Below are 26,320 nucleotides of genomic sequence, written 5' to 3' on the forward strand. Positions count from 1 at the left end.
GAACCGGCGGTTCCCTTCAACTGTGTCCCTAAACACTTGAGAGAGACCGTTTCTTCAGAGGTGTTACCGCCTTCTCGCTTGGGCTTTACAGATACGTCTGTGAATGTAGTTTTAGGAATCATCATTCTTGGTACCTTTTACATCCAGTAACAAAGCGGTCGCTACGGCCGAAAGCTGCTGCGTTAGGCCTGTGAAGTGCTGGTAGCCGTCCCGAACTTCGAATAGCGCAGCGCTGGCTTAAAATGGTTCAGCCTAGGCGGCCACACAGACCGCCCTTCCGCCAGAAAGCAGGCTCTGCAGCAGGGAAGCTGGCTTTTTTATTTTTAAAAATCAAGGCTAAGTTACTCTTATTGCACTCTGTGTTTTCGAGTTGTTGGTTATTCAGTGGAACCTCTTCTTTCTCTATTTCTCACTCCCTCCTCCCCACCACTTCAGGAGGGCCTGTTTTTTCCTGTAGGTCATTATGATGTTCCCAACTTTCGGAATACTGTGGAGAGTTTAAGTCCATGCACTATTTCAGGGGTTGTGTTTGTAATGTTTTCAACTGCTACAGGAAAAACAAAACCCTGAACTCCTGTCCTAACAGAAAAGAAGGAAAAAATGATTTTCAGTTTCCTCTTTTAGAAAGTAACTACACCCACTTCTGGTTTTGGTTTGGGATAATAAACAATTAAACGGAAACATTTTAAAATCCAGTGTTCGTCTGTAACTTTTAAGTAGCTTCCTTTTGTTCTTCTTTTAAGGAAATTGAGAGAACTCCACATATTCAAAAAGGTACTCTTGTATGTAAGAGTTTGCCAAATTTTGGCCTCTGTTTAGGAACACAAAGTATACAGCTGTCACAGAAAGGAGGTAGTGAGAGGGAGGAATGGTTAAAACATGAATGACGCAGTGAGTAAGTCCTAGGTGAAGGAAGGACAAAGGGAAGAAACAGTACAAAGTGTAAATCAGTAGTAAAACACAGTCCAAAAGAGATGAGGTCTGGATGAGGGTTTGAAAAGGGAGGCTAAGGAAGAGGCGTGTAAGGCCATTTGAAGGGAACAGCTATATCGGGGTGAAGAGAAGAAAGTGGTTAATGGACAGAGTGTAAGGACCGAAGATGCTCTGCTGCAGGAGCTAAACCTGCATACCTGGATAATGGTATCTACTTAAATTATGTCTTGCTTTTTATGATTACTGAAGACCCATGACGTAAATAATTACAGTAATGAAAAACTTGCAGTTTTAATGACTCCTGTCAAGCTGAATATTTAAAATAATTAAAAGAAAGTCTGATAATGTAGGCCCCTGCTCACACAAGGATTTCCATGCAGCCGTTCCCTTTCGGAAAGGAAACATAAAAGGGTGTGAAGACCTTACAAAAAAAAAAAAAAAGGGACTTAGGATCCTACCACACTCATCCATTGAAATTGGTAAGATTTCTTCTGATTTTCAGTAGGAATGTGGTGGAAAAAGTAGCATGCTAGCATGAAGATGACATCACTTGGTAATAAGGTTCATCCAGTTAACCTTATTTTATCCTGTAAAATATGGCTACAGTCAGGAATGCTCTGAAGACAGCATTCTGATGCTGCTTATGCTCTGGCAAAATTACTTTATTTTTAAATATATTTTTCGTGCGTATCTTCTATTAATAGGATCGGGTGGGTTCAGAAAACGAAAGCATGACAATTTTCCACATGGTCAAAGAAGAGAGGAAAAAGAGAATGTTAATCCATCTTCAGCTTTGATGACGTCTTTTAAATGTAAGTAAGCATGTGAAAAGCCAGATGCTACACCACATGGTGTAGAAATTGCTAGGAAATTACTAGTATTTAGTGATGGAATAAACCAGCTTTCTCTGGGGGAGAAACCTGAAACTAGTTGGACTCATGCTTCATACATTTAGAGCTTGGTGTTTGCTTTTTGTGCAATAAAGTCCTGAGAGTGGGATTTCACATAGTTCCACCAGACTCATGACTTGCTCTCTTTTTCGTCCTACCTCCTGTTCCACCTCCCCACCCTGCTTGTGCTGAACCTGATGCTAAGCAAACTGCTCAAGTGTTCAGCCAGACAGAAGGTGACCAGGCCCTTTGGTGGCAGAAAACTGTAAGATCCGCTGAGGTGTAATGCAAAATCTGAGCCGTGGGGACAAGAGGACTCGATGGTTCCCTTTCTGAATGGGAATTGAGAATGCTCTTAGCTGTTGACCTTGGCTGTGGTGCATAGATGACTAAGCTACTTTAATGTAAATCTGGATGCATTGATGTGTGAGTTGGAAGCTGTTTATACATGCACCTTTTAAAAATAAGAGTTTAGCTAACTAATATAGACCTGTATGTAGACATTTATTTCAGTTTGAGTGCCTTTTTAAAATTAGCTTATATTTCAGTTTCTTTAAATAAGCAAGTGTAAACTTCCCACCAACTAAATTGTTTTTATAGGATTTTGCACCCCAGATTTAAACTCCAGTAAATTTAGTTGAACTTTCTCATTAGACAAGCCCTAACAAGGCAAAGTTGAGCTTCAGAAATGAGAAACCTTGACAGAAGAAGGAAGGAGATGTGATACAGGGAACAGATTAATTCTTGGTGTAAATTTTTCCCCGTCCCAACTATTTTTTATAAAGCTAAGGAGGGTGAAGAAGTAAGAGCTGGACGGCTGTTATAGATGGTCACTTAACATCATATAATCTCCTTGCTTTCTTTAAAACAGATATTTCTTCCTTTCTGTGTAAGTCAGTTTGGCAGATTATTAACTTTCACCCCTGAACTTTTGTATTGAATAACGTACATGCACTTGCGCATGAATTGAGTAGTGCAACTGTACTTTCAACTTTAATTTTTCACCCTTAAGCACATCAGTTTATCATAAGGCTGCCATTAATTCACATTAAAAACAACACTTGTTTCCCTCCCTTCCCATAAGATCCAGTCAGCAGTGTTTGGTTAATTCCAGAAAAGATGTAAGGGACGCGGTTTATTCAGCTTTTCAAAGATCCACCCTTTGTATTGCACTAGTGCTTATAAGCCCCAGACAGAAACACTGGTGGTCTTTATCTCCTTGTCAGGCACAAGTGTTAAGAAAAGGTGTGCTCCGGATGGCTTGTAATTGAGCAAGCCGTGTAAGGTGAACCAGACTGGCGCACTATTTCTACATATGCTGCCTGAATCTAAACAGCTTGATTTGTGAAATTAAATGGTTATACACATTTTGCTCTTTTTCATCTCTTTGGAAAAATGTTGTATTTGAATTGACATTGTTATCTGTGGGCACCAAAGATTTCTAGAAAATTAGTGAGAAGTTGTCTTCTATAATAATAATAAATCACAAACCAAGGAGAATTCAGTTATACCTTTTTTTGCTTAATGCATTTTAAATATGATACAGTAAGTGGATAGTATCTTGGTTTGTAAGGAAAAGATTTATTATCATTTTTAATGGTCTGATTCTGCACCACCAAAATCAATAGAGTCTGAGTCTTTGCTTTCAGTGATGGATTACACATGAAAGTGGAATGTGTGGAGGAAATGGCTGTGTGGTCTCGATGTGTTAGCCTGGGGAATCCCCTGGGTTCTAATCCTTTGCAATTTTAGGCAACAGTACAGTAGGTTTTCTTGCATCCTTTTAGGCTAACAATTACCATATTTGTCCATGTTTTACTTCAGGTCACAAAACACTTCCTAGTAGTCCCTAACAGGTTTAAAATCTAACATAAAAGTCTAAAAGCCACAACAAATTGGGAGGCATTGCTAATATTGTAGATCTTCAAAATAGTGAATTTCTTGCTAGATGAAACTTGTAAATGGTCACTGGAAATGTCATATATGGCCTTCTACGAAGGAAAGTACCAGTCACCCTCCCTCAAGTTCCTGTCACTATGATCTGATGGAAAATTTCTCCTTGATGATAATTCAGTGGTGGACTTGACTCAGAATTTGGAAGAGACACACCAATCAGACGTGTGAAAGATTTAAAAAATCAGTAGGAGCATTTGTGACTTAGAGTTTCAGAAGAAGATTGGGGAGAAGAGAACAAAATAAGAGGAACCAAGTTTTTCTACCAAGATGATGAGAAATACAGTTATTTTTGTAGCTTCATCTAAACTTTGCTTGCCAGCAAATTGCTGCACTTTTCTAAAGGGTATTCACTTGTCAGAGCTTTTAAAAATGTAACCTCTTAGCTGACTTCTCGCATGGACACTGTAACACCTCAGACAGTTATGCAGAAAATGTGTTAGATTTCTTATAAGTACCTATTAATGGTTTATTTAGTGGAATAATGGTCTATAAAATGTTAATGGTATCTGTGAAACATTCATAACGTTTGACTGTGACAACCAGATACATATCCTCTCTTCTCTGTTTTCACTGTAGTTAGAGAGAGTTTACATCAGTAAGTCTGCTAGTACAGCTAGTTCTTAGGGATATTAAAATACTTGACTTTCAGCCAAGTCTAGTTGGGATGTGAAATAACAACCTTTCTTTTTACTAAATGGTGCATTTTTAACAGTATATGTTAGTCAAATGCCTTTTTGTTTGGTTGTTGTGTTTTAGAGACTGGTGAATCTTATTTACTAATGATTGTAGGGTTTTATTTTTTAATTTATCTTGCTGAATTTGGGTGAAAATTTTAAGTCAGTTTCCTGAATAGCAGTATTGTAGAATAGATTTTGCTTGTTAAAACCAGTATTTTTACCTTAAAATTGCTTGGGCTGCCTTAAAGCGTCATCAGGGCTGATGTATATTTAAACCTGACTTATTAAACAAAAGGAACATTGATGAATTTTGCAGCTCTGGCAGGCGGTAGGCAGTGGTGGCCTCTGCAGCCGTGCTCCATGCAGGAGCAGCTGCGTTGCCCACCTTGGGAAAAGGCACCCTGAGGAAAAGGCTGGTGGGGCTGGGGCCCATAAGCAGTTGCGGTAGCCAGGGCTCTCTGCTCTTCTACGCTGTGCACATGTGATAACCATGCTTGTTACTGTCACGATTGACTCTGCAGCGTTTCAGCTGGAGCTTGACACCAGGCATGATAAATATGAGCGGCTTGTGAAGCTCAGTCGTGATATAACTATTGAAAGCAAAAGAACAATATTTCTGCTCCACAGGTTTACCAGGTGAGTGTCATATTGTGCATGAACATGTTCATAGAAACCTAGAAGCTGCCTTGCAGTGTTCTCTGTGTTTGCAGTTAATAGCTGCAATGTTCTATCGAGAGGAATTTAATTAACTTCCCAGAAATGTCCTTTAGGGTGGATGTGAGCTAATGAATGCCCAGTCCAGTTAGAGAATTAAAAGACACTGGTTCAGGTTTCTTGGTTGGTTTTATTGACATATTAAACAGGATCAGAGCAGTAGAGTATAACAGCAGATGAGAGCTTTCCAGCTTTCAGCAACCTGTCAGAGAAGAGCATGGACCTTTCCTTCAGGTTAGCTGCCTCTGCAGTTACTCCACCATTTTGTTTTTTGCAGCTTCACCCTAGGTCATCAATGCAAAGAGGAGGTGACCTGGGTTCTGTTACTTCAATACATGCTGCAACCTAAGAGGCTTTTGTGTGAAATTTTGAGCTTCTACATGTTTTGTGTTCTCATGAGCCTTCAAGCAATCTTTGGAAGCCACAGACAAACTAGAATAACAGGAAAATTTGAAGCTTTGCGTAGCCTGTTGTAGAAAATGTTTACTGTATGTGTCAAACATTGGTCTTATGTGTGTTACCGTTATAGCAGCTCTCCCTGTTCCTTCTATTTTTAATTTAATTTATTTTTTGTTACCTATCAGTGCATTTCTGCTGTAGTAGTAACTATTTATAGTTACCATAGTAGTAACAGTTATAAATAGGGATTATGAAGTTGCCCTCTTTTAAACTTGGTCATCTTCTGCAAAGAGGCATTGTGATAATTCTAGTAACAGCTACAGCCTTGACTGTAAATAGCTACTCCCACTGCAGGGGCTAGATAGCTGGGAACTGGTAGAGGAAAGAACAACAACAAAAAACTCCTCTTTACTCCAAATTTTAAATTCCTGTTTTGTAAGACATTCCTGTTCTTGTGAGAGTGGAAGCTTTCCATGCTGTATTTTTATTTCCTTCTCCTTTGCTTTTTGCTGTTATTGTGGCTTTACTTTCAGAAATCTGTTTACTTCTAAATTTTTTCTCAGGACCAGTCAATCAGTAGTTCCTTAAATAGACTGTAAACTAATATACCATATAGATTATTTGGGGGTGGGGGAGGGGGGAAGTTTAAAGGAAATTAGATAAACTAAACTTTAAATGCCAAGTATATGTTGTGGTTGTTAATCAGATATTTCAGCTGTTCTTGAATAGCATAGTCCATAATTACTTCCTAAAAAAAAAAAAATCACATGTAGAAGTAGATCATGTATTGTATTTTGCAATACTGTAATGCATTGCAAAATACTGTGTTTTTTTTTTTCTTAAAGAGGCTGAAGGACTTCGGCAAATACTGGTAGAATACTTTTTTTAAGCCTTTGCTTGTGTTTATCATTGTTCTTACTTAAGCAATAATTGAAATTCTCATCTGAAGTAAACATTATGCTACCAGAACTGTCTTTGACTGGTTGATTATTTTCATGCTAACAATCTATGGAATTTTGGAATCTGCAGTAGGTGTCAATGAAAGTTAAATTGTTTCTGATTCCAATATTGGCTTTGCTTTTTCCTGAAGCCATTGAAAATGTATTGGTTAGGAAAAGGAAATGTGTAATATTTTTTGACTGTTTGCTCATGTTCTGAAAGCTACTCTTTCAGTTTCTGTTTTATGATTGCAGTGCTCCAAATGGGGAAGAAATACTGAATGAATCTGAAGTCAAGCTAGATGCTGTCCGACGGAAGATTAAGCAGGTTGCACAAGAACTGACTGGAGAAGACATGTATCAGTTCCACAGAGCTATATCTCCAGGTAAATTATTTCAAAATAGGGAAAGTATGCTATTTTGATTTTGCACTAAGTTCAGTTTCTCTTTAGCAGTGGTGCCTTTTCATGCCACAGGTCTGAACTTGTTGCATTTCTGTGGTTATAAATCAGGACTCAGGTTAATCTTTGTTGTTACCAAAGTTAGCTCTGTTATTAGAGAAGCTATTGCCCTACAGTCGTCTTATCATTGCAGTTAAACGAAGATTTAAATGGGAGACTACAACTGGAAAAAATTGGACCCTGACCTAAACTGAAGTTGGGAGTAGTTCTAACAAATGCACTGGCTGGTCTACTCTGACTGAGAGGAGTCTGTGCAACACTCTCATTTACCCCACCTGAAGGGTTATAATTTCTGACAGGAGAGCGGGAGCGACTATCTTGTGAAATGATCCCATTTTGAGTTGATAAAGTTAATGAATTAAAATCCTTAGATTGGCGTTTTCTTTCTTCTAAAGACTCAGAATGTACTTCTGCCTCTGTGTTACAAGCATTAAATCAGAGTTTATATCTGTTTCAATCACATATTTTTCTGCTCCTCTCTGTAAACAGCAGTCTTTGGTAACATCCTTGAGATACTAAGTCCCAGTGCTTTCATGACTCTTGCTGTCAAATCCTATTTCTTTGCTGAATCTTTGCTGACCATCTGAATCTTACCTAAAATGGTTATGCCTTGTTTGTGGCAATACATGAGTAAAATATGTCACTGCTTCTTTGACATCTTTGTCATAGCATAAAAGTGTCTTGTGTTTATCAGTCTTGTTTTAAACATATTGGAATCCTGTATATCTTTCCTTGTTCAGGCAAGACTTCTTCAGCTGAGGAGAGCTGAAGACTTGCCCTGAATGATTTAATTGTTTAAAAATGTCCATAGGATTGATTTGACTAACCAGCCGCAAATACATCTATGTAACTTGCAAGACAAACAGTGCACAGGTTAACTTGCACTTAAATCTGACACAAACTTAAGTTTGTTAAGAGTGAGACAGCTCTTAAGTGAAAGCTCAGTGTTGCACTCCTGAACCAGGAGGAGCTTGCCACGCTAGTCTTCAGTGGCTCTAATTCAATTCCGTAGTCCTCTTACCTGTGCTGCATTGGGTTGCTTAAATTAAATGTAAGTAGTTATTCTTAAAGAGCCACTTAATCTGTGTGCATCTTCCTGCTATTTGTAGCTTAGTACTGTGATGAGGCAATGAAAAGAAAGAGATAATTCAAAACGCTGACACTACAGATGACCTCAAACTGTGAACAATACTAGTCCAAGTATATTATGAGTGTCTTGAGATGCTGAAAATGTGTTTGGGTTTTCATTTTAAGTACTGCATATAAAAGCTGAAAATCCTTGCATTCAGTTTTATGAACGAACGTTTTTGAAAGCTTCATTGAGACTTGTAAACTTTGTCTGAATAACCCCTGAAGTTTGTAATCCTGTGTGAGTCATGTAATGCTATCTATAGAACAACAGCATTTGAGGTCTGCTACCTCATGAATCTTTGTGAGACCTCACAATACAAGCTATCAGCCTTGCCATGTGAGCAAAATTTTATGGGGTAACCAGTTACCCTGCATCAGCTGCCTCACCTGAATTGTCTCTATTTTCTTAGTATGTGGCTTTGTGTGGGTAAATTCAAAGCAGCATACCTACCTCTATTTTTACTGAGGGGCAGCTTGCCTGGAATTAGCTTGCATTCATCTCGGACGTAATAGGGTATGCCTGCATAGCAGATGTGGAAACTTATCCCGGGATAACTTCTGTGTGTACCCATGTCTTGTAAAGCAAGTGAGCAAACCTGATGCTAGGTTTCTACTTCTCTCCTCTGAGTACACATAATTACTGGTTTTGGTTTTTAAAACAATACATTTTTTCCAACCTGAAAACTTAGAATTTTTTTTTTTTTTGATATGAAAGATATGTAAACTTAAGCTAGCCATATAAACCTGAAAATAATGAAAATAATTCTGTTCAGGTTTGCTTTGTGTATTTGGTAAATACTTATACACAGTCAGCTATGCTGATTCTCCTGAATAATCGATTTCTGACTTGCATTAAAATATCTGTTAATGTCAAAATGGACCTGAATAAACTCTTCAGAAAACAAGTGAAAATATGCTATCAGAAACAATTCAGCATTTCTAAAACTTTTCCGCAGTGTTTTAAATCTCAGCCTCTTAAAATGAGTAAGATGTATTTGTCCATTGTAGGGCAGGCCAAATTACTATAGAGCTCTAGTAGAGGAAGTTAGAGACCTGCTGCATGTGTATGATGACTCAAGGCCTCTACAGCTGCAAAGCTTTTAGAATAGAATAGACTATTTCAGTTGGAAGGGACCTACAAGGATCATCTAGTCCAACTGCCTGACCAATTCAGCACTTGCCAAAAGTTAAAGCATGTTGTTAAGGGCATTGTCCAAATGCCTCTTAAACATGGACAGGCTTGGGGCATCGACCACCTCTCTAGGAAGCCTGTTCCAGGGTTTGACCACCCTCTCAGTAAGAAAATGCTTCCTAATGTCCAGTCTAAACCTGCCCTGACACAGCTTTGAGCCATGCCCACACGTGCTGTCGCTGGGTACCAGGGAGAAGAGCTCAGCACCTCCATCTCCACGTCCCCTCCTCAGGAAGCTGCAGAGAGCAAGGAGGTCACCCCTCAGCCGCCTCCTCTCCAAACTAGAGAAGCCCAAAGTCCTCAGCCCCTCCTCACAGGACATGCCTGCCAGCCCTTCACCAGCTTGGTTGCCCTCCTCTGGATGCATTCAAGGACCTTCATGTCCTTACATGGTGGGACCCAGAACTGCACACTGTTATACATACAACAGCACATCCCTAACACTTGGATGGAACTTGGAATGAGAGTGTCATAGAATTAAAGAATTTTCTTACTGCAGTCTTAAGACAACTTATGAGAATGAAACTTACTGACCTCTCTAGGTCAAAAGAAAGGACAGCAAAAAGGTATTAGTACACTAAATAACAAGAGGGAGGAGAAGTACGCTCTGCTGTCCATCTTTTCAGCAATCAGATGTGCAGTCTCTCAAACAAATGCCTGAACTTTGTGGCTTTGTGGACAGAACTAAAAGATAGAAATACGGAGCCCCACATTGTATTTCTGGAGTTAGAACTGTGAAAGGCTGTACTTCTACCTTTTTCCTCTCTTCAGGTGACATGAGTAAGTGGCAAGCCTCTGGAATCTCATCAGTTGTATGGCCTGGCCCTGAGATTTCCCTGTTGTTTCTGTAATTAGGTAGTTCTTGCCTCATTAAGAAGATTGTATATAAAATCCAACTGAAATGAGTTGCCTTCCTTCCATTTCTGTAGGTCATCCACTGCGTCTGCTTAAATTCTAGCTCTTCTACATGATGCTCTTCTGTGAGGGGAGTTTGTGCCAGCTGGTGTCCGTTGTGCCTGTTTAGTAAGGGTGCGTGTTAGAATGTACGTGTGTGTCACTGAGAAGACAGGAAATGCTTTTAGGCGTTGTTTAAATGATTTCATGTGTATGACAAGTATGAAATGCAAACTTTGAACCAGACCTTTACTCTTACCTTGTTCATTAAATCCTCTGCTTTCCGCCTAGTCATTGGGATGGCAAAAAAAGGAATATGCAGGCTTAAAGACTTGCAGATCTTCATTGTGCTAAAGCTGGGATCAAGGAAGTGCCAAAGATGTGAAGATGCTTGATGTCAGGATTATGAAGCTGAGCTAGAAAACCTAGGGACATGAAGAATGAGAGGACAGTTAGATAAAGAGCAACGGTGAGAGGGAATGCTGTGTTCCCCCTGCCCCTCACTGTTTATGAAGAACTGTAATTGGGAGGGAAACAGTGGTAAGAATGTTGCTTTTAGTTTTGTTTTTAAGTCTAGTGTTCTTTAATTATTGCTTTGCTTTTTTGCAGTGGAAAAAGCTTGCATGCCTTTTTGAGAACAAATGTAGCTAGGAAAAGTGCTAGGTCTTTTGTCTTTATGTATTTCCTAGAGCTCTGAGTCTTGACCTTCCTTTCACCTAGTTTTCAGTTCTGATTTTGTATTTTAAAGAAATTCTGGAGAACTAGTTAAAAAGCTTTTTATGAACAAAAACTTTGCCATTAAACTGCTTTTTTCTTCAAAAAAGAATAAAGAAACGCCTACGTCCCATATCTCAAAAGCAGCATGTCCAATTAACCTCAAACTTCCTAAAAATATTCTCCTTTGTCTTGAAACCAAACATGAAACATCCTCCTGTTCCCCACCCTACCTCTCACAGAAAGAGTAAAAGGGATCAAAACTGGGCTTATAATGGAAACCATTGAAGCAGCCTTAACTGGGGAATCATGACTGTCCACATAATAAAGCTGCCTAATACATATTTTATTCAGTACAATAACTGTTAGCCTATAAATAGAAGAGTACTATGAGTATAATGCTTGGGAATATTGTTTGCCACTTGTAATTGTTAAATGCTTTTCTTGGGGTTACTCCAAGCAGTTGTTCTTTTGACTTGAAGATAAAACAATTCTGGCAGAGCACTAAAGGAGTTTCATGCTTTCCCTCATTAAGGATAGTGCTAATGGCACGCAGGACGTTTCCCCAAAGGACACTTGCATGAGCTCAAGCACTGAGTATAGCACTAATTGAACGACAACAAAAACTGATGACTGTTTTCTACATGTTTCTTAACAGTACAGATTGTCCCAGGGGATGATTAAATAAGCAAACAAAGAGATACTGAAATAATGAAGTCTTTTTTAAATGTAGAGCTCTTCATTTGTTATGTTAGAATGTTCTGCTTTGTTGATATTTTTAAAGCTTTACTATTTGTAATATAGAATTCCTGCTCCTTTGCCCCACTTTGCAGTGTATACCTTATATATCCTGTGAGGAAACGTGTACTGTTTCTTTAAAATTGTTGTGAGACACTGTGTAAGAAAAGAACTGAAAAAGATTGTATGAATTTATGGAGGGGAGGAAGACATTTTTCAGGATTTTGTATATGTATATATGTGTGTTTGGATATTTTTATATATATTAAACTCTAAAATACTAAGGAAAATATCAATAGTATACAGGAAAGACCTGTATGAGCCTTAAAGACAAGAAGGAGGGTGCTCTGCAACATGTTAGGATTTATGGAATTATTCTAAGCATGTTCTAAATCTGCTCTGCATAAATGCAAAATTTGTGTAACACAGAGAGAAACTTAAGAGTGGCTTGATAGGCTGGCATTGTGCGGGATTGAACGCAGTACCTTTTTAACATGATTTTGTTAAATGAAATCTCTAGCTATTTGAAGACTTACTCCATTTTTTGTCCCTTAACAATAAGGGCGTGCAAGAGAATTGTAAAGCTTTTGAGGTGTTAAACTATTTTCTATAGGGCAGCTTGACCAAAAAACCTGTTGAAGTGGTAGTTTTAACTACGTGTTGCTGTTTTTACAGGGAGGTCACTAGATTCTGCTAGGAGCAAGTATAGGTGTGGTATTATCCTCACAGCTGATTGCCGTACGTAAGACAAAATACGGAATGAGGAGCCCATAATTCTTCCGGGGCTTCTTCAGTAGTGGGACGTAGAGCGATGATGGTAGGTGCAAGCAGAGCGTTGTTGGCTGACCTTTCCGTTCGCTGTGTGCCTGTGCTAGCAGCAGCGGTGGGTGGGGTGGCGTGCGCAGAGAAGCTCATTAGCTCTTTATCATGTCTGCACTTGCTCTCAATAGGATTAGATGACAAGGCTGTAAAATGTCAGCACCTTGTCAAAACTATTGCTCTGTGACGGCTTCTGCCACTGATGATGCGGGAAATTCTGTGGAAAAGTTCAGCATTGACGCAGTCTAATGCATAATTTATCTCGTGCAGGCACTATTTGTGTTCTGAGAGAATGATATAATGGAGCTTATTTCTGTCTCCTGCCTTATGCCATTTAGAGTCACTTGAGGCGTGTCATCATACTGCAACAAACTGCGCTCCTGGATTGGACAAAGTCAGTTAAGTCTGCATGAGTGGAAAGGAAATACTTTAATTGTGCTAGAATACCGTTTTTTTAACTGCAGTATGTAGGACCACCAGACATGGTGCCGTAAGAAGTGCTGTGGAGATGAGTGAGGTCCATCCAAACAGGCCAGATTTAGATTACTGATTATTTAATACTGGGTTTTTTTTTTGGTATTGTACGAAGGATTCAGATTAGAACACAAACTAAATGAACTATCCACATTATGATTTCTGTGTTACCTGGTTTTTTGTTCTTAACTTTCTCACTCATCATATGGAAAGAACATCTCGTACTTGAGCTGTGCTAGCCACCTTTGTACTTGTAGACACCTATGTATTTCTGAAAGAATTCCGAGGTAAAGAACTATTCTGCACATCGGGAACAGTAGGATTAGGACATTTTTTTCTTCTTAAGGAAGTTTTAAAACTGTAATAAAAATAGGTGGCAATCAAAGGAAAAGCTTTTTACTGTGTGAGGAAGATATGTGAATTGTTAAATGTCTCACCCAGGAAAAGACTTGAATACACCTGAAACTTGAAAGGAAAGCTATCCTGAAGGAAGGAATCAAGTTTCTGCAAGATGATGGGAAAACATAGTAACACAGGAACAGGATGTAACTGAAGAATTAAAGTTAATCTCTTTGCTGTTGTGGGTGAGAGGTAAAATGCCAGAAATGGAAACAAAGTTTCCTGATTAGACTGGAAAATTAATGGAATTTGCAGTGAAGAAGCTAATATTTATCGGGTCTAATTTTGTTAATTTATTTGCTTCTCTGTTTTGTTACTTTCTGTGTTTCTCTGATGTTCGCGCATCACCAAGTGTGCCAACAAACTCTGTCAAACTGATTTTTTTTTTTCACCCTGCAAGTCACTTATTTGAAACATGATACCTTCATCTTGTTGCGTTTTACTACCCTTTGATTATTTCTGGTTCATGCCTTTTTTCCTAGGTTCTTCCACAGAAAGTGAAGAATCAGCAACTGTAAAGCCTCTCACTTTTTACTTTCTGCTGCAGGGTTTTTATGTCCGTACACAAAAATTTAAAACAAACTTGGGAAAATGAATACAGACATGACCAAACAGGGCATGTGCTATGTGAGCATTGATTATCAGCTGATCCCTGAATGCGCCACTGAGTTCAGCATAAGCTGTAAAAAAACAGCAGGAGCCGTTGAGGGCAGCATAAGTCTGTAAGAGAAGCTGTATACAGTCTTTTAGAGATGCGTGCACTGGATCAGGCCAAACAAAGATTGTCCTTTCCTAGGTCTAACAAGACCTAAACTGTCCTAAAATTCTGCAGCACTATTATGGCAAATACTGCAGTTATTTACATGACAATCTGAAACTAGTGATGATGTTTGTCTTTGAGTTCAGTTATATAGCTAGCAAATGGAGGAGAACTTGTGCTCTGGCTCAGGAATTTTTCTCGACCATGCAGCTATTAACATCAGCCATTCACAGACCAGAGCTCTCCAGCCTTTACAGGAACCAAGTGCAGGTGGAACTTTGAGAGAAGACCAAGAAAAATCTATGAACCTTTTTTGTTTGTTTGTTTAAAATCACACAGGAGAATGTGTCGTAGAGGACCTCCATTCCAGGAAACAACTAAGTATAGCGCATCGTGATTAGGTTTTTGTTTTGCAGTCATGTGGTGAGAAACAGGAGTTGGTGAGTGGTGATGTACCTTTTTTTACCATCTCACCAGACCTGTATTTATGAAGATAAATGGCACCGTTGGTACTTCTGACGTGGTAGTGAGTTGGGGCTATTGCATGGAAACATCCTCATCCTGAGGAGAACTTTCACTGGGGTTAGAAGTGAAGAAGCTGTGTTAGGTGCTCTTCCTTCTTTGATCGTAGAACATCCTGGCTGAGCCAGAGCTTCCTTCTTTGGTATCTCAAACACTTGCCCTCAAGGCTGTTAGTAGTGTAAAATTTGCCATCTAGCTGAATGACTTTTTAAACTTTGTATCAGTTATCGAGGCAATTGGAGGTAGTCAACGAGATGAGGAAGACTACTGTCACAGGAATAGTTTGGGGTTTTTTGTTTTTTAAGAACTCATGTAGAACATTGGCTGCTCTTCAGAATTACTACATTTTTGGTGGAAATAAACAAAAAAAAAACCCTTCAGAACAAAAAACTTGGTTACAAAAGTAACCATGGTACATCCCTCAGGTCTTCAAGTAGGAGCAAAATGTGAATTTCTCATCCACTATGAGTCATCTGCAAAAAACCTAGCATTTGTCATATGTACACGTGTTTCTAATAACAATAACAAAAAGGCTTGGTGAAACTGTTCTCTGCAATAAGAGATTAAAATATTCTTTGCAGTGCTCTGCAGGGTTTTTGTGCCTGTTTGGGGAAATAATTTAACTCTCACAGACACCTGTGCGTATTAAATAGGGAACCTATATTTGTTTCTGTAGTAATTGGGAAAACAGACTAATCTTGGGATGACTTTTTCCCTAAAGTTGGTGCGTATTCAACTTTTAACTGAAGTGCAAACAATATTAATGCTTCAGTATCTGAAATACATCACTTCAATGCATGCAGCTAGAAGGGGACAGAACTTCTTGGTGGTCATGGATGCGTCGAGTAGCAATTGACTAATCAACAAAGCATTCAGGGCTTCAGATGAGAAATTTGCATCAATTTAATTATTGATATAATAGTAAACCAGTTTAGACAAATCAGTGCCAGATGTAGTATACATTCTTTATTTATAGTCCATTAGTAATCAGTTCAAGGTTATTTAAAATGAGTTTTTTCTGACATATTCACATCTGAGTTTGTACTGATTACTAAAGTAATTTCAAAACTGGATTGATGAAATGGAGCAGTTTGTTTATGTGGATGTGGACTTAGCTGTGTTTTTCCTCTCCCCAGTTCCCTTAAAAATTCAGACTCATAGCCCTACCTGCCATAATGACTCAACTTTTGAAGTACTACTCAGTGAATAGAAACAGATTTTTTTTTTTTTTCCCAAATTTGTAAGCTTTTATGGACATTTGTTCTAGTGCTTTTATTTGTATTTGTTAGTTAGTCCCATTTTATAAAATCCATCCCTGAGTGGAATTACTCTTTTAAGCCATTTTCACAACAGGATGTCCAGAGCGTGCCTGTCTCTGAGAACAGCTGGCTTTATGCTCTTTCAGTGTACTGTTATAAAATTAACCTTTGACTTCATGCTCACAATCAACAAAGCAGTTGGATTGTTTGACAGCCTCAGTTTTAGTTTAATTACTTAAGTTTTTATCACTTGTGCAGGGAAAGATACCTATGAATTTAAGGAATTGTTGCCAAGTCTGCAGAGAGCTTAAATGGAAAAGGCTGAGGTGAGGTGTGAATTGTGAGTTTCATCTTAATAGGATGCTGACCGTAAAGAAAATTACTTAATCTGTGTATTAATACTTTTACGTTTATTGCTTGTACTTTTTTCAGTTGATATACCTGGTTAATTATTTGCATATTTCACCAGTTCTCCCCTTCATTAATCAATATACTTGTAGAAGCGGGTTCTTTAAGTCTACCATCCTCCCCATATTCTGCAGAGCTTAGTGATAAAGGCTCTCAAGTTTAACTTTGGTTTTTCTCTGTTTGGGATTTCCACAAGAATGACTTCTCTTTTTTCTGGGTTGTGAAGGGTTGTGTGTGGGTGTTTTTGTTTGTTTATTTGGGGTTTTTTGTTTGTGTGAGTTTGTTTTTTTTTTTTAATGAGAATGTAACTATCCAGCCTAAACATGATGATAAGATAGAGCTGTGGCTGTGCTGTTTTGATTTTGTAATGAATTTGCATGAGTTGCCCTATAAATAATGTGCCCCACCCTTCATATAGTGATCCTGGAAGAAACTCGGTGTGTATATTTTCCTACTATCTTTTTAGTGGCTGCTATTGGCCTGTGACTCCTGCTGCAGGGTTTAGGGGAAGAGCTGGGTAAGAGAACACGGGACTGTCATCTGCTTGTGTCCTAAGCATCAGCACAGGCTGCTCTGTGAACAAAAAGATACAGAGGAAAGAAAGAGGACAAAGGGACAGAAGGAAAATGAGTTTGAGAAGAAATAGGGAGAGAAACTTATTCAGGAAGATAAGATGGCAGATAGCATTGGCATTGCTAACCTTAAGAACTGAGAGGCATGAAATCCATTTTAACCTGTTTTGAACAGATATTTAAAGGAGGAAATGAAGTAAACAAAATTTTAGACAGAAACTTTCACCTCCTGTTTGATCTGTCATTCTGGGTTGAAACTTCCATGCATGCATGCATGTATATCTCAAGTGGAAATACATTCTGTTTACCCTAACCTGACTCCTGCAATTAAGGAATTTCTGTTCTTTACTCATTTCTTAAATAGAACTATCCTTTCATACCCCTTATGCATTCATTTGACTCTTGGATTGAGTGCTCCAATGACTTGTTTTTTTGAAGAAACCTGATTTCTTGCTAAATTTCTTAGAGAAACTGCTCAACAGCTTTTTCTCAGACCTTGCGTATGTAGATAAGGGTAAGTGTCTTGAATATCAGCTGATACAGCTGGCAAAAAATGTGCACAATCTTTCAGGCACAAAATCTCCTCCTTCATAGATAATATGTGCTCAGAAGATACCTCAGTGTAACTTTCTAGTTCTTACACAGAAAATAAATTTTCAAAATATAGAAAGAAGCTGTTATACCGGGTCACTGTAACTTGTCACTAGTACAAGCTATTTATATAAAGTAAATGTAATAAAATATCAAAATACTTAAGCATTCTGTTACCTTACATCTGCAATTTTAAGAAGTGCTAGTAGAAATAATATAGTGCTTTTAATTGGAATTTTTGGTCCATGTACTAGAAGAAAAAAAAAATTACATAAAAGGCAGTCTTACAAACGATTCCATTACTGGCAGCTCAATCTGTAAATAAGCCAATTTTGGAATAAATCCAAAACAAGAGCATAAGGGGAAAGGTATTGTTGGATGGTGTAGTAAAATGGGATGGGCTTTTTCACCTTGGGGATTATTTGCTGAAAATAGCGGATGTCCTACCATTAAGCTAAAACATAATATGTTTAAACATCCTTCTACCTGCACATGGAAACACCTTATTTCAAGGTCTTGGGTCACTGAAGTGTCATGCTGTAGCTACTTCTGGAAGAAGGACTTTAAAAAGAAAAAAAAAAGTCAAATATGAATTTTTTTTTCCAAAGTAATTGTTACCAGGATTTGATACCAGTTTATTTGTAATGGTAACAACTTTAAATGAGGTTTTTGTAAGGCTTCCTTGTAAATAGTGGGAGATAGATTCCCTAATTGTGAAAAAGTGACAGTAAATGACAAACCAGACTGTATGCGCAACATTCACATGGTGGTGGTAAACAGGAGTGAGGAGAAGGGTGGAACATGTCAGCTAGGGTGGGACACTGGGAGGAAGCAAAAATGTGCGTGTGTGTATGTGTATACATATGTATAAGTATGCCTATATGAAAAAATACATAAAAATAAATGAATGGAGCAGTCAAACACTTATCCTGGAAAAGGACGGAACATATGTGGAGAAGTAGTGGAATGAGGTGAAACTGGAAGTTATGATGGATCGAAAAAAGTGTTTACCAAAAAGTTCGAGAGCTGATTTGATCTCTCTAAGAACTTGGGAAAATGCCAAGTTGATTCTTCATATGTGACGGTCTTCTCCACAGATAGCAGAGAGAGATTCTCACAGATGTTGTGATGTTGAGTGCTGCTGTATCTGGTAGCTTACAGCTTATCCACAGAAAAAAACCCAAATTTCGTAATGGATTACTGGTCGTGTTACATCAGAGGGTGAGTCAGGAAAAGAATGGGTGATGAAATCTACCTCTCTGCAACTTCTGAAGTTGTTTATCTTAGAAGATCCTGAGTGGTTTTTATCTAGTATTCTTCTATTGCTTGTGCCCAGAATGCTTTACCTGAATTCAGTTGATTAAATTATTGTATTTAATTGGCCTTGCAGCTCCCTATGCGTGTGCTGATTGTGAACAGCAGCACTGAGTGTGGCTTTGGTTGCTGGATGTTTATTCTGCTTTTCCCACTGCTGCCGTACAGAGGCATAAAGGATGCAGGTTGAATTGCCATTCTGAATTGCCTCCGCTCACCTTGCAAATACATATTTAAAAGAAAAAAATGCAGGTCGTCACCTATCATGCTTTTGTGATTGTAATGTGGAAAGCCTTCTACAATTGAATTTTCCCTTGAGGTTACCTCTAGTTTTTCGGGGGTATTTCCACCCTCATCTGTTATTCAAATCTATGTTCTCTTCTTTTTGATTTAGACTTTTCCTTTGATCCAGATGAAGTCTAAATTTGCTGTTTCCTCCACATCTCCGTAGGCTGAGATGCTGGCCCTGTAGAGGTCAGTTGAGGCTTTTAAGGTTATTCTAAAGGAACCACGATTCTACTTCTGGTACCCTTGGGTACCTCCACATTTTCTCACGTTATGCATAACAATTGTCTAATCCTGGCCCTCTGGCAGTGTGACCTCTTTGCTTCTCTTGAAGTGAAACCATCCCCTTAAAATGGCTCAGAATGGCTCTGCTAGAGCCATCTCTGCCATGTTACAGTCTCTTCCTTTAATGTCCTCCTTTGCACTTTCTCTGTCCGTAGGTCAGATATACATGTGCATTGGTTTTGTCTTCAAAACTTTTTTGAGCTTAGTCCTGTCATGGCTGTTTGTTCCAGGTTTGTTTCTGCTTTTTTTTTTTTTTCCCACCGACAGTGCCAGCTTCAGCTTTCTGCTTATGAACTTTTCCCACATGCTTTCCCCAACTCTGCTCTCATCACATAAGGAAAAACTGACAGAACCTGTGAAATCACTGTTTGAACATTCAAGCTCTTTTTTAGATCTCACCTTTGCTGTAACGCGTACAGAGAATCACCATCTGCTAAGTAGGTAGGGAGAGGTAATTGTGGCAGGTGGCTGCAGATGGCATACAAATCTGTTACAAGCTACGTTTATTATGCCATCTTTTATTTCCTTGCCAACAACTCCTTTTGTCACCCTGCATGCCTTGTTTTTAGCGTATAAGTTCTTTTGGACAGAGCTGTTGATCAGTATATTCCTCTTATTGGACATCACAGCCCTGTCTGGTTGTGTGTGGTTTTTTTTTTTCCTTTCTGTCTGGAGTGATTTGTAACAACAAATGCTTTGTCTTGAAGATGATTTTCACCTAACCTGCACGTTTTAAGGAGCCTCTTCACTAATTCCCACAAATAGAGGAGTGGGAAATACAGTTTTAAACAAGTATTTACTGTTGCTAATAAGATGGAAAGGTCTTTTTTTGTAGGTGAACTGCCTTGATTTTAATTTATCTGCAGTCTTTTTCACTGCATTGTGTCCTGTGTCTTTGTGAACTTGTGAAATAGTGATCTGCACTCTACATCACACAAATGTGGTATTTTAAAAGCATGGTTATCAAAGAATGGTTTGGGTTGGAAGGGACCTTTAAATGTCATCTAATCGAACCCCCCTGCAATGAGCAGGGACATCTCCAACCAGATCAGGTTACTCAGAGCTCCATCCAGCCTGACCTTGAATGTTTCCAGGGATGGGGCATCTCCCACCTCTCTGGGCAACCTGTGCCAGTGTTTCACCACCCTCATTGTAAAAAATTTCTTCCTTATGTCTAGTCTAAATCTACCCTTTTTCAGTTTAAAACCATCACCCCTTGTCCTGTTGCAATAGGCATTGCTAAAAAGTCTGTCCCCTTCTTTTTTATAAGCCCCCTTTAGGTACTGGAAGGCTGCTCTAAGGTCTGCCTGGAGCCTTCTCTTCTCCAGGCTGAACAACCCCAACTCTCTCAGCCTGTCCTCACAGGAGAGGTGCTCCAGCCCTCGGATCATCTCCGTGGCCGCCTCTGGACTCGCTCCAACAGGTCCATGTCCTTCTTGTGCTGAGGACCCCAGAGCTGAAGGCAGTACTGCAGGGGGGGTCTCACCAGAGCGGAGCAGAGGGGCAGGATCCCCTCCCTTGATCTGCTGGCCACGCTGCTTGGGATGCAGCCCAGGATACGATTGGCCTTCTGGGCTGCCAGCGCACGTGGCCGGGTCATGTCCAGTTTTTCGTCCACCAGTACCCCCAAGTTCTCAGCAGGGCTAGTCTTGATCTCTTCGTCCCCCAGCCTGTATTGATACCAGGGGTTGCCCTGACCCAGGTGCAGGACCTCGCACTTGGCCTTTTCGAACCCCATGAGATTCGCACGGCGCCACTTTTCGAGCTTGTCCAGGTCCCTCTGGATGACATCCCATCCCTCGGGCCTGTCACCACTCAGCTTGGTGTCATCTGCAAACTTACTGAGGGTGCACTCGATCCCGCTGTCTGTGTCATTGACGAAGGTATTAAAGAGCACTGGTCCCAGTACGGACCCTTGGGGGACATTATGGGGAGCTGCTGTTCAGCATGTTTCTCAGAGTAACATGAGGCTTTACACTGATGTTACAGAAAGTTCTAAATTAAAAATGCAGTTGGAGTAGAAACTTGAAAATGTTTATCTGCTGTGTTCTCGGTCTGGTTTTCATACTTCAGAAGCACACTATGTTAGATTATGTTTCGATGTTGTTTCTGGATTATCTTCGTTTTCACTTTTTACTAGTAACCTTAAAATAGTCTCACTTAAAAGATTTCTAAAAAAAAATTAAATAATTGTGAGTATGGATCATTGCTGATCAAGTTCGAATCGTTAGCTTAATCCTTCTGCTATTTTTGCAGGACTTCAAGAATATATTGAGGCAGTTTCATTTCAGTATTTTATCAAAACACGATCTTTGATTAGTGTTGAAGAGATCAACAAGCAACTAATATTTACAGGAGAAGAGAGAGAAGAAACAACAAACACGGTAAAAGTTTTTCTTTTCTCATGTGACAAGCATGTTTCTGAGATGGAAATGCAATGAGTAGGCTTAGTCACATTTTTGGCATCTGATTAAATAAGGCCAGTTAGTGGAATAGTATTAGATACACACGTGGGCTTTGACTCACTTGTTCAAAACATGCTTTTCATTCTGACAAGTAGTAAACTAAATCCGTGGGATACGAGTTTATAAATTTCATATCCTTTTTATTCAGAGCAAACCGAACTCCCTCTGATAGGGGGAAAGATCCAGGATAGTGAAATACTCGCAAACAAATGTGGAGGAGGGATTTTTAATGGCTGGGGCTGGCTGTAAGGCCTACTGCTGTATAGTGATGTAGTGAAAGCTGGGAGACAAACAAATCCAAGGCAGGATGAACTCCAGGAATGAAATCTTACTGCTGGCACTGAACTAGTTACAGGAGGTACTGTATTCAGCTTCTGTTAAAATGCACTCCGTACATCCTAGCTTGGTCATTTGTAGCTTTCCTGGAGTTGATCTTGATGCTTCCCCTCAGAGGACAAGATTGTGCCCTGTCATACCTTAGCCCTAATACCATATCTGCTGTTTCTTGACTTGCCCATACTCCTACCCTGCCCTAAATAAAACTTTTTGCATTGGGACAAACTACTGCCACCGACCACGGTAAACTGGGTACAGTTTGGTTGTTGACAGGGGACAAAACGCAATTTGTAGTAGTGCACAGAAATGCCCGTGCAGTGTACAGTAATACATGGCACTGCTACTTTGGATAAATTCCTGAGTCTGCTTCCGTTGAAGAGATTCTGCAGTAAAGCACTTCTTTTTATTTCTTCATTCTGTTGGTAAGATATTTGCAAAGAAGCCAAGTTTTTAGCTTAAGTTCATTTGTTCTTACCGGAGGCAAACCCATTGTGGCATGCTTGGTTTAACAAATTGTGAAGTTGTTAACCCCTGCATAGACGCCTCTGACCAGGTCTGTGAATCTGGGTGGATAGCATGTTATGGGAACAAGGGAACAGAAAGAAACCTGCGTTGTCTCCCACGTTACCAGTAGTTTGGCAATAAAAAGTATTGGAAACTTGGATATAGGAGCAAACTTGTAACTTTGTGATGAGTTTTCTTCATGAAGTACTTTTTTAGCTATTTTAATGAGTTCGGTTGAAATAAAACGGATCTGAGAGAACTATACCTATCAGCGTCTTGTAGAAAATATAACTTGAAATTCAAGATACTATTACAAAATGATATGATTTGTTTTCATAATGCAGACTCTTTTTGATTCTCAATTGCTTTGGTAGCTTTGGACAGACCATTTAGGGAAAATTTAAATCTATTAGGCTAAGATCTGTCAGAAAAAAAGAAAAAGCAACTGCTTTGTTGATACAAAGATGTGATAATTCTGTTTGCAAATAGAGATGGTAGAAGCAGGGTATGTTTATCATGCTTGCTAGAATGGAAATCACATCTCAAGTGGAAATTATGCTTTCATACCTTCCGGTGTGCTGGAAGGAGATTAGTGCTTGTGAAATCAGACTGTGTGGAAGCACCATGCAATTTAATTTTCCAGAATGTTTTTAATTACCAGTTATGTTAGATAACTTAGTGCGTATTTGAACCATAATAGACTTCTTTTTCATAGTTCTCTGAACTGGATTTTGTTCTGTTCTGTCCTCAGACCTCCAATTCTCACGATAAACAACCACACACTTGGAGCCTGAAGGTAACACCAGTAGATTACCTGCTGGGAGTGGCTGATCTAACTGGAGAGCTGATGCGGCTGTGCATCAGCAGTGTTGGAAACGGTGACATAGACACGCCTTTTGAACTGAGCCAGTTCTTACGTCAGATTTATGATGGCTTTACTTTCATTGGCAACACAGGACCTTATGAAGTATCTAAGAAGCTGTATACCTTGAAACAGAGTCTGGCAAAAGTCGAGAATGCCTGCTACACGTTAAAAGTACGGGGATCTGAAATCCCAAAGCACATGCTGGCTGATGTGTTCTCCACCAAAACGGAATTGATTGACCAAGAGGAGGGTCTTTCTTAAAATAAGACGACTGTTGCAACTCAGAAGGGAAGAGGACTTGGAGAAAGCTTTTTAGTTACGGTTTGTGGGGGTTTGACCCTTCTCAAAGCTTTTTAGGTAGAGACATTTTTAGTTTGAGAAGATCGTTTGCAGTGGTAATTTGTAACCAAAAATACTTTTTACGATGTGCAAGAGAACAAATGTTTGACTTTGTCCTCTCTTGGTGTGGAATTTCCTGTATTGCTCCATTGTATCTTCTTTCAGAATGACCAAAATTTCCACTGCGCTCTACACCAGTGACTGTCTGTTGCGTGAGTCACCTCACGCTGTTGTGCTTGCTGTTATCAGTTTTCAGCAAGCACAGCAGTGGAAAAAAAAAAAATTGCTTAGTACTGTTAATTTAGCATTATCCGTAGGTTTCTGCTGACCTGTTTTCTGAGTATTTGGGTTCTGTGCTCATGCCATACCTAAACCAATGCACCTATGTATGTGCAAGTTCATCCCTCAGCTTGAAACTGAGGTGGTCTCAAAGGTGCCATGTAACTTAAGTTTTCTCTGATTAATGCTTTTGAGCATGAAACTGAAGCTAAGTCAACTTTTCACCGATTGATAATGATGCTAATTGCACCAGGTGAAGACTACTGTGCACTCGTGATTTTGGGGCTCTGTTTAAATTGAGCTCTGTCCAAGTTAACACTGGTACTTCACAGTTTTGATGTGAGCTAGAAAATCCACAACAAAAAAATTGTGGAATGTCTTGGTTTACATTTTTTGTAATACAGTTTAATGCCGAATCTGACATTTTTCTGTTTGTAGACAAAAGCAGAAGACCTACCAAGTGTGTTTAACGTGAATAATTTGGTGTTAGGACAAGCAGGTTTTGGCCAAAACAACTGTGGAGTGGTGTTGGAAGTCTGTTCTCCATTGCTTGTGCTGCCCTGAGGACCTCCAGTGGGGTTGAACTGATACAAGTGAAAAAGGGCTAGCCAAGCTTTAAATATCTGTTAGCAGGGACTGTATCATGTGCATGTTCCTATGGAAAGGAAATTGCAAACAGAAATAAGGCAGACGCTCTGACTTCCACGTTTATCTTTGAGGTGGGTATGTCACCGTTGGCAAAAAATCAGGGCTTTCTGCCGGTGTCTGAAGTTATGAAAGCCTGATAATGTACATTATGCTAAAGGAAAACAGATAAAACAACATGATCTTTAGACTCCAGGAAATAGGCCTCCCAACTGCAATTGAAAATACTGCATGTTTTTTATTTCCACTTCCATATGCTGCGATACTGCCAATATTTTTCCCATGAGCATGTCCTGAGTAGCTGGGATCATCTGATGTATGGATAGGAACGGGTAAATACATTTCTGTCACAGTTTTCCATTGTTTCCACATAAAGCAATATGTGGTGGGTTGAACAAGGAGTGGCTTTTTTCCTATTGTTTAATACTATTTTTTACAATAAATTCTGAAAAGCAGTCACTGCCTGTACGTTGGTCCTTTTGCCTGCTGGTCCCAGCGGTCAGTAATGGTGCGAGTTTCCCCACTGTGCAGGACTTGGAAGTTTCACTCTATTCCTATATTCATATTTTGAGGGGCACTTTCCAATCCGGAATCCTTTTCTCTTTCTCCCTTAACTTTATTCTGCTAAGTCTAACAACTAGTTTAGGATAGAAACTTCAGGTGATCCTCTTGAATTAAAAAAAATGCAAAGGGTTCAGATGACAAAACAAGTTTGTTGCTGGAATAAATCTGCAACGGGACCCACATTTTTACATCTCTCCTTGTGTTTTCTCTGCTTTTTTTTCTGATGGGAGGAGGGGAAAGAAAGGAGAAGGGTACTTATTAATAAGGAATGGCTCTGTCCCCCCTCCGCCCCAAAATGTATGCACCTAGTGTTTCAGTTGGTGCAGGTAAAAGTATAGTTCTGTGTCTTTTGGCACAGCTAAGTTTACTGCAAGTAATTGCTTGTTGAGTGTACGTGTGTGAAGCGAAAGCAGATATTATTAGAGGTATTGTGTGATATTAAACAGAGGTCTGTCTCTTGTCTGGCCTAGCAGCTATCAGCTGGAATTTAAAAAATTTCATGGCACAGTTTGGAAAGGGATGGGATGAACTCCAGCACGTGGCAGTGCTTGGCCGAGGGACGTTCTGCCTCTGGCCGTGGAACGAGCACACAGCGGCCGCTGCTTTAGTCCAACAGCTCCTGCTTTTCTACAGTCAGTCACTATTTTAAAATTACAGATGCCTAAGAAGAGTACTTTTTTCCTAGCAATCTTTATAAGTAGGGGTTCTTTCAAAAAATAGATACTGGTTTTAATGATTTTTGAGATTTAAATTTTCTGTAAGGCAAGAGAAAACTTTCTAATGACAGACGTGATTTCTAAACCTCAGGCTGCCTGCCCGTAATCAAAAGCTGTGAATAATTTCTAACAGGGAGCAAAGCGTTCGCGTGTGGGGTATTAAAACACCAGCACAGATGGGAAATAGCTAACGGCCTGCAAACCTGCTCAAGGAAATCATAGAATCATTTAGGTTGGAAAAGACTTTTAAAAGAAAAAAATATTTTCCCCCCAAAACAATTA

General features: G+C 39.4%; 1 protein-coding gene across 1 annotated transcript; it reads left to right on the forward strand.

The window, feature by feature from the left end:
* The first annotated feature begins 1,642 nt into the window (after positions 1-1,642).
* Positions 1,643-25,149, forward strand: TSNAX (translin-associated factor X). Its single transcript, XM_009697803.1, has 5 exons — positions 1,643-1,745; positions 4,978-5,092; positions 6,763-6,893; positions 21,582-21,709; positions 23,382-25,149. The coding sequence occupies exons 1-5, from the start codon at positions 1,730-1,732 to the stop codon at positions 23,754-23,756; spliced, it is 765 nt and encodes a 254-aa protein (XP_009696105.1). The 5' UTR covers positions 1,643-1,729; the 3' UTR covers positions 23,757-25,149.
* The last annotated feature ends 1,171 nt before the right edge of the window (positions 25,150-26,320 follow it).

Source organism: Cariama cristata, unplaced genomic scaffold, assembly GCF_000690535.1.
Source record: "Cariama cristata isolate BGI_N322 unplaced genomic scaffold, ASM69053v1 scaffold11023, whole genome shotgun sequence".
In the NCBI taxonomy this organism is placed as follows: domain Eukaryota; kingdom Metazoa; phylum Chordata; class Aves; order Cariamiformes; family Cariamidae; genus Cariama; species Cariama cristata.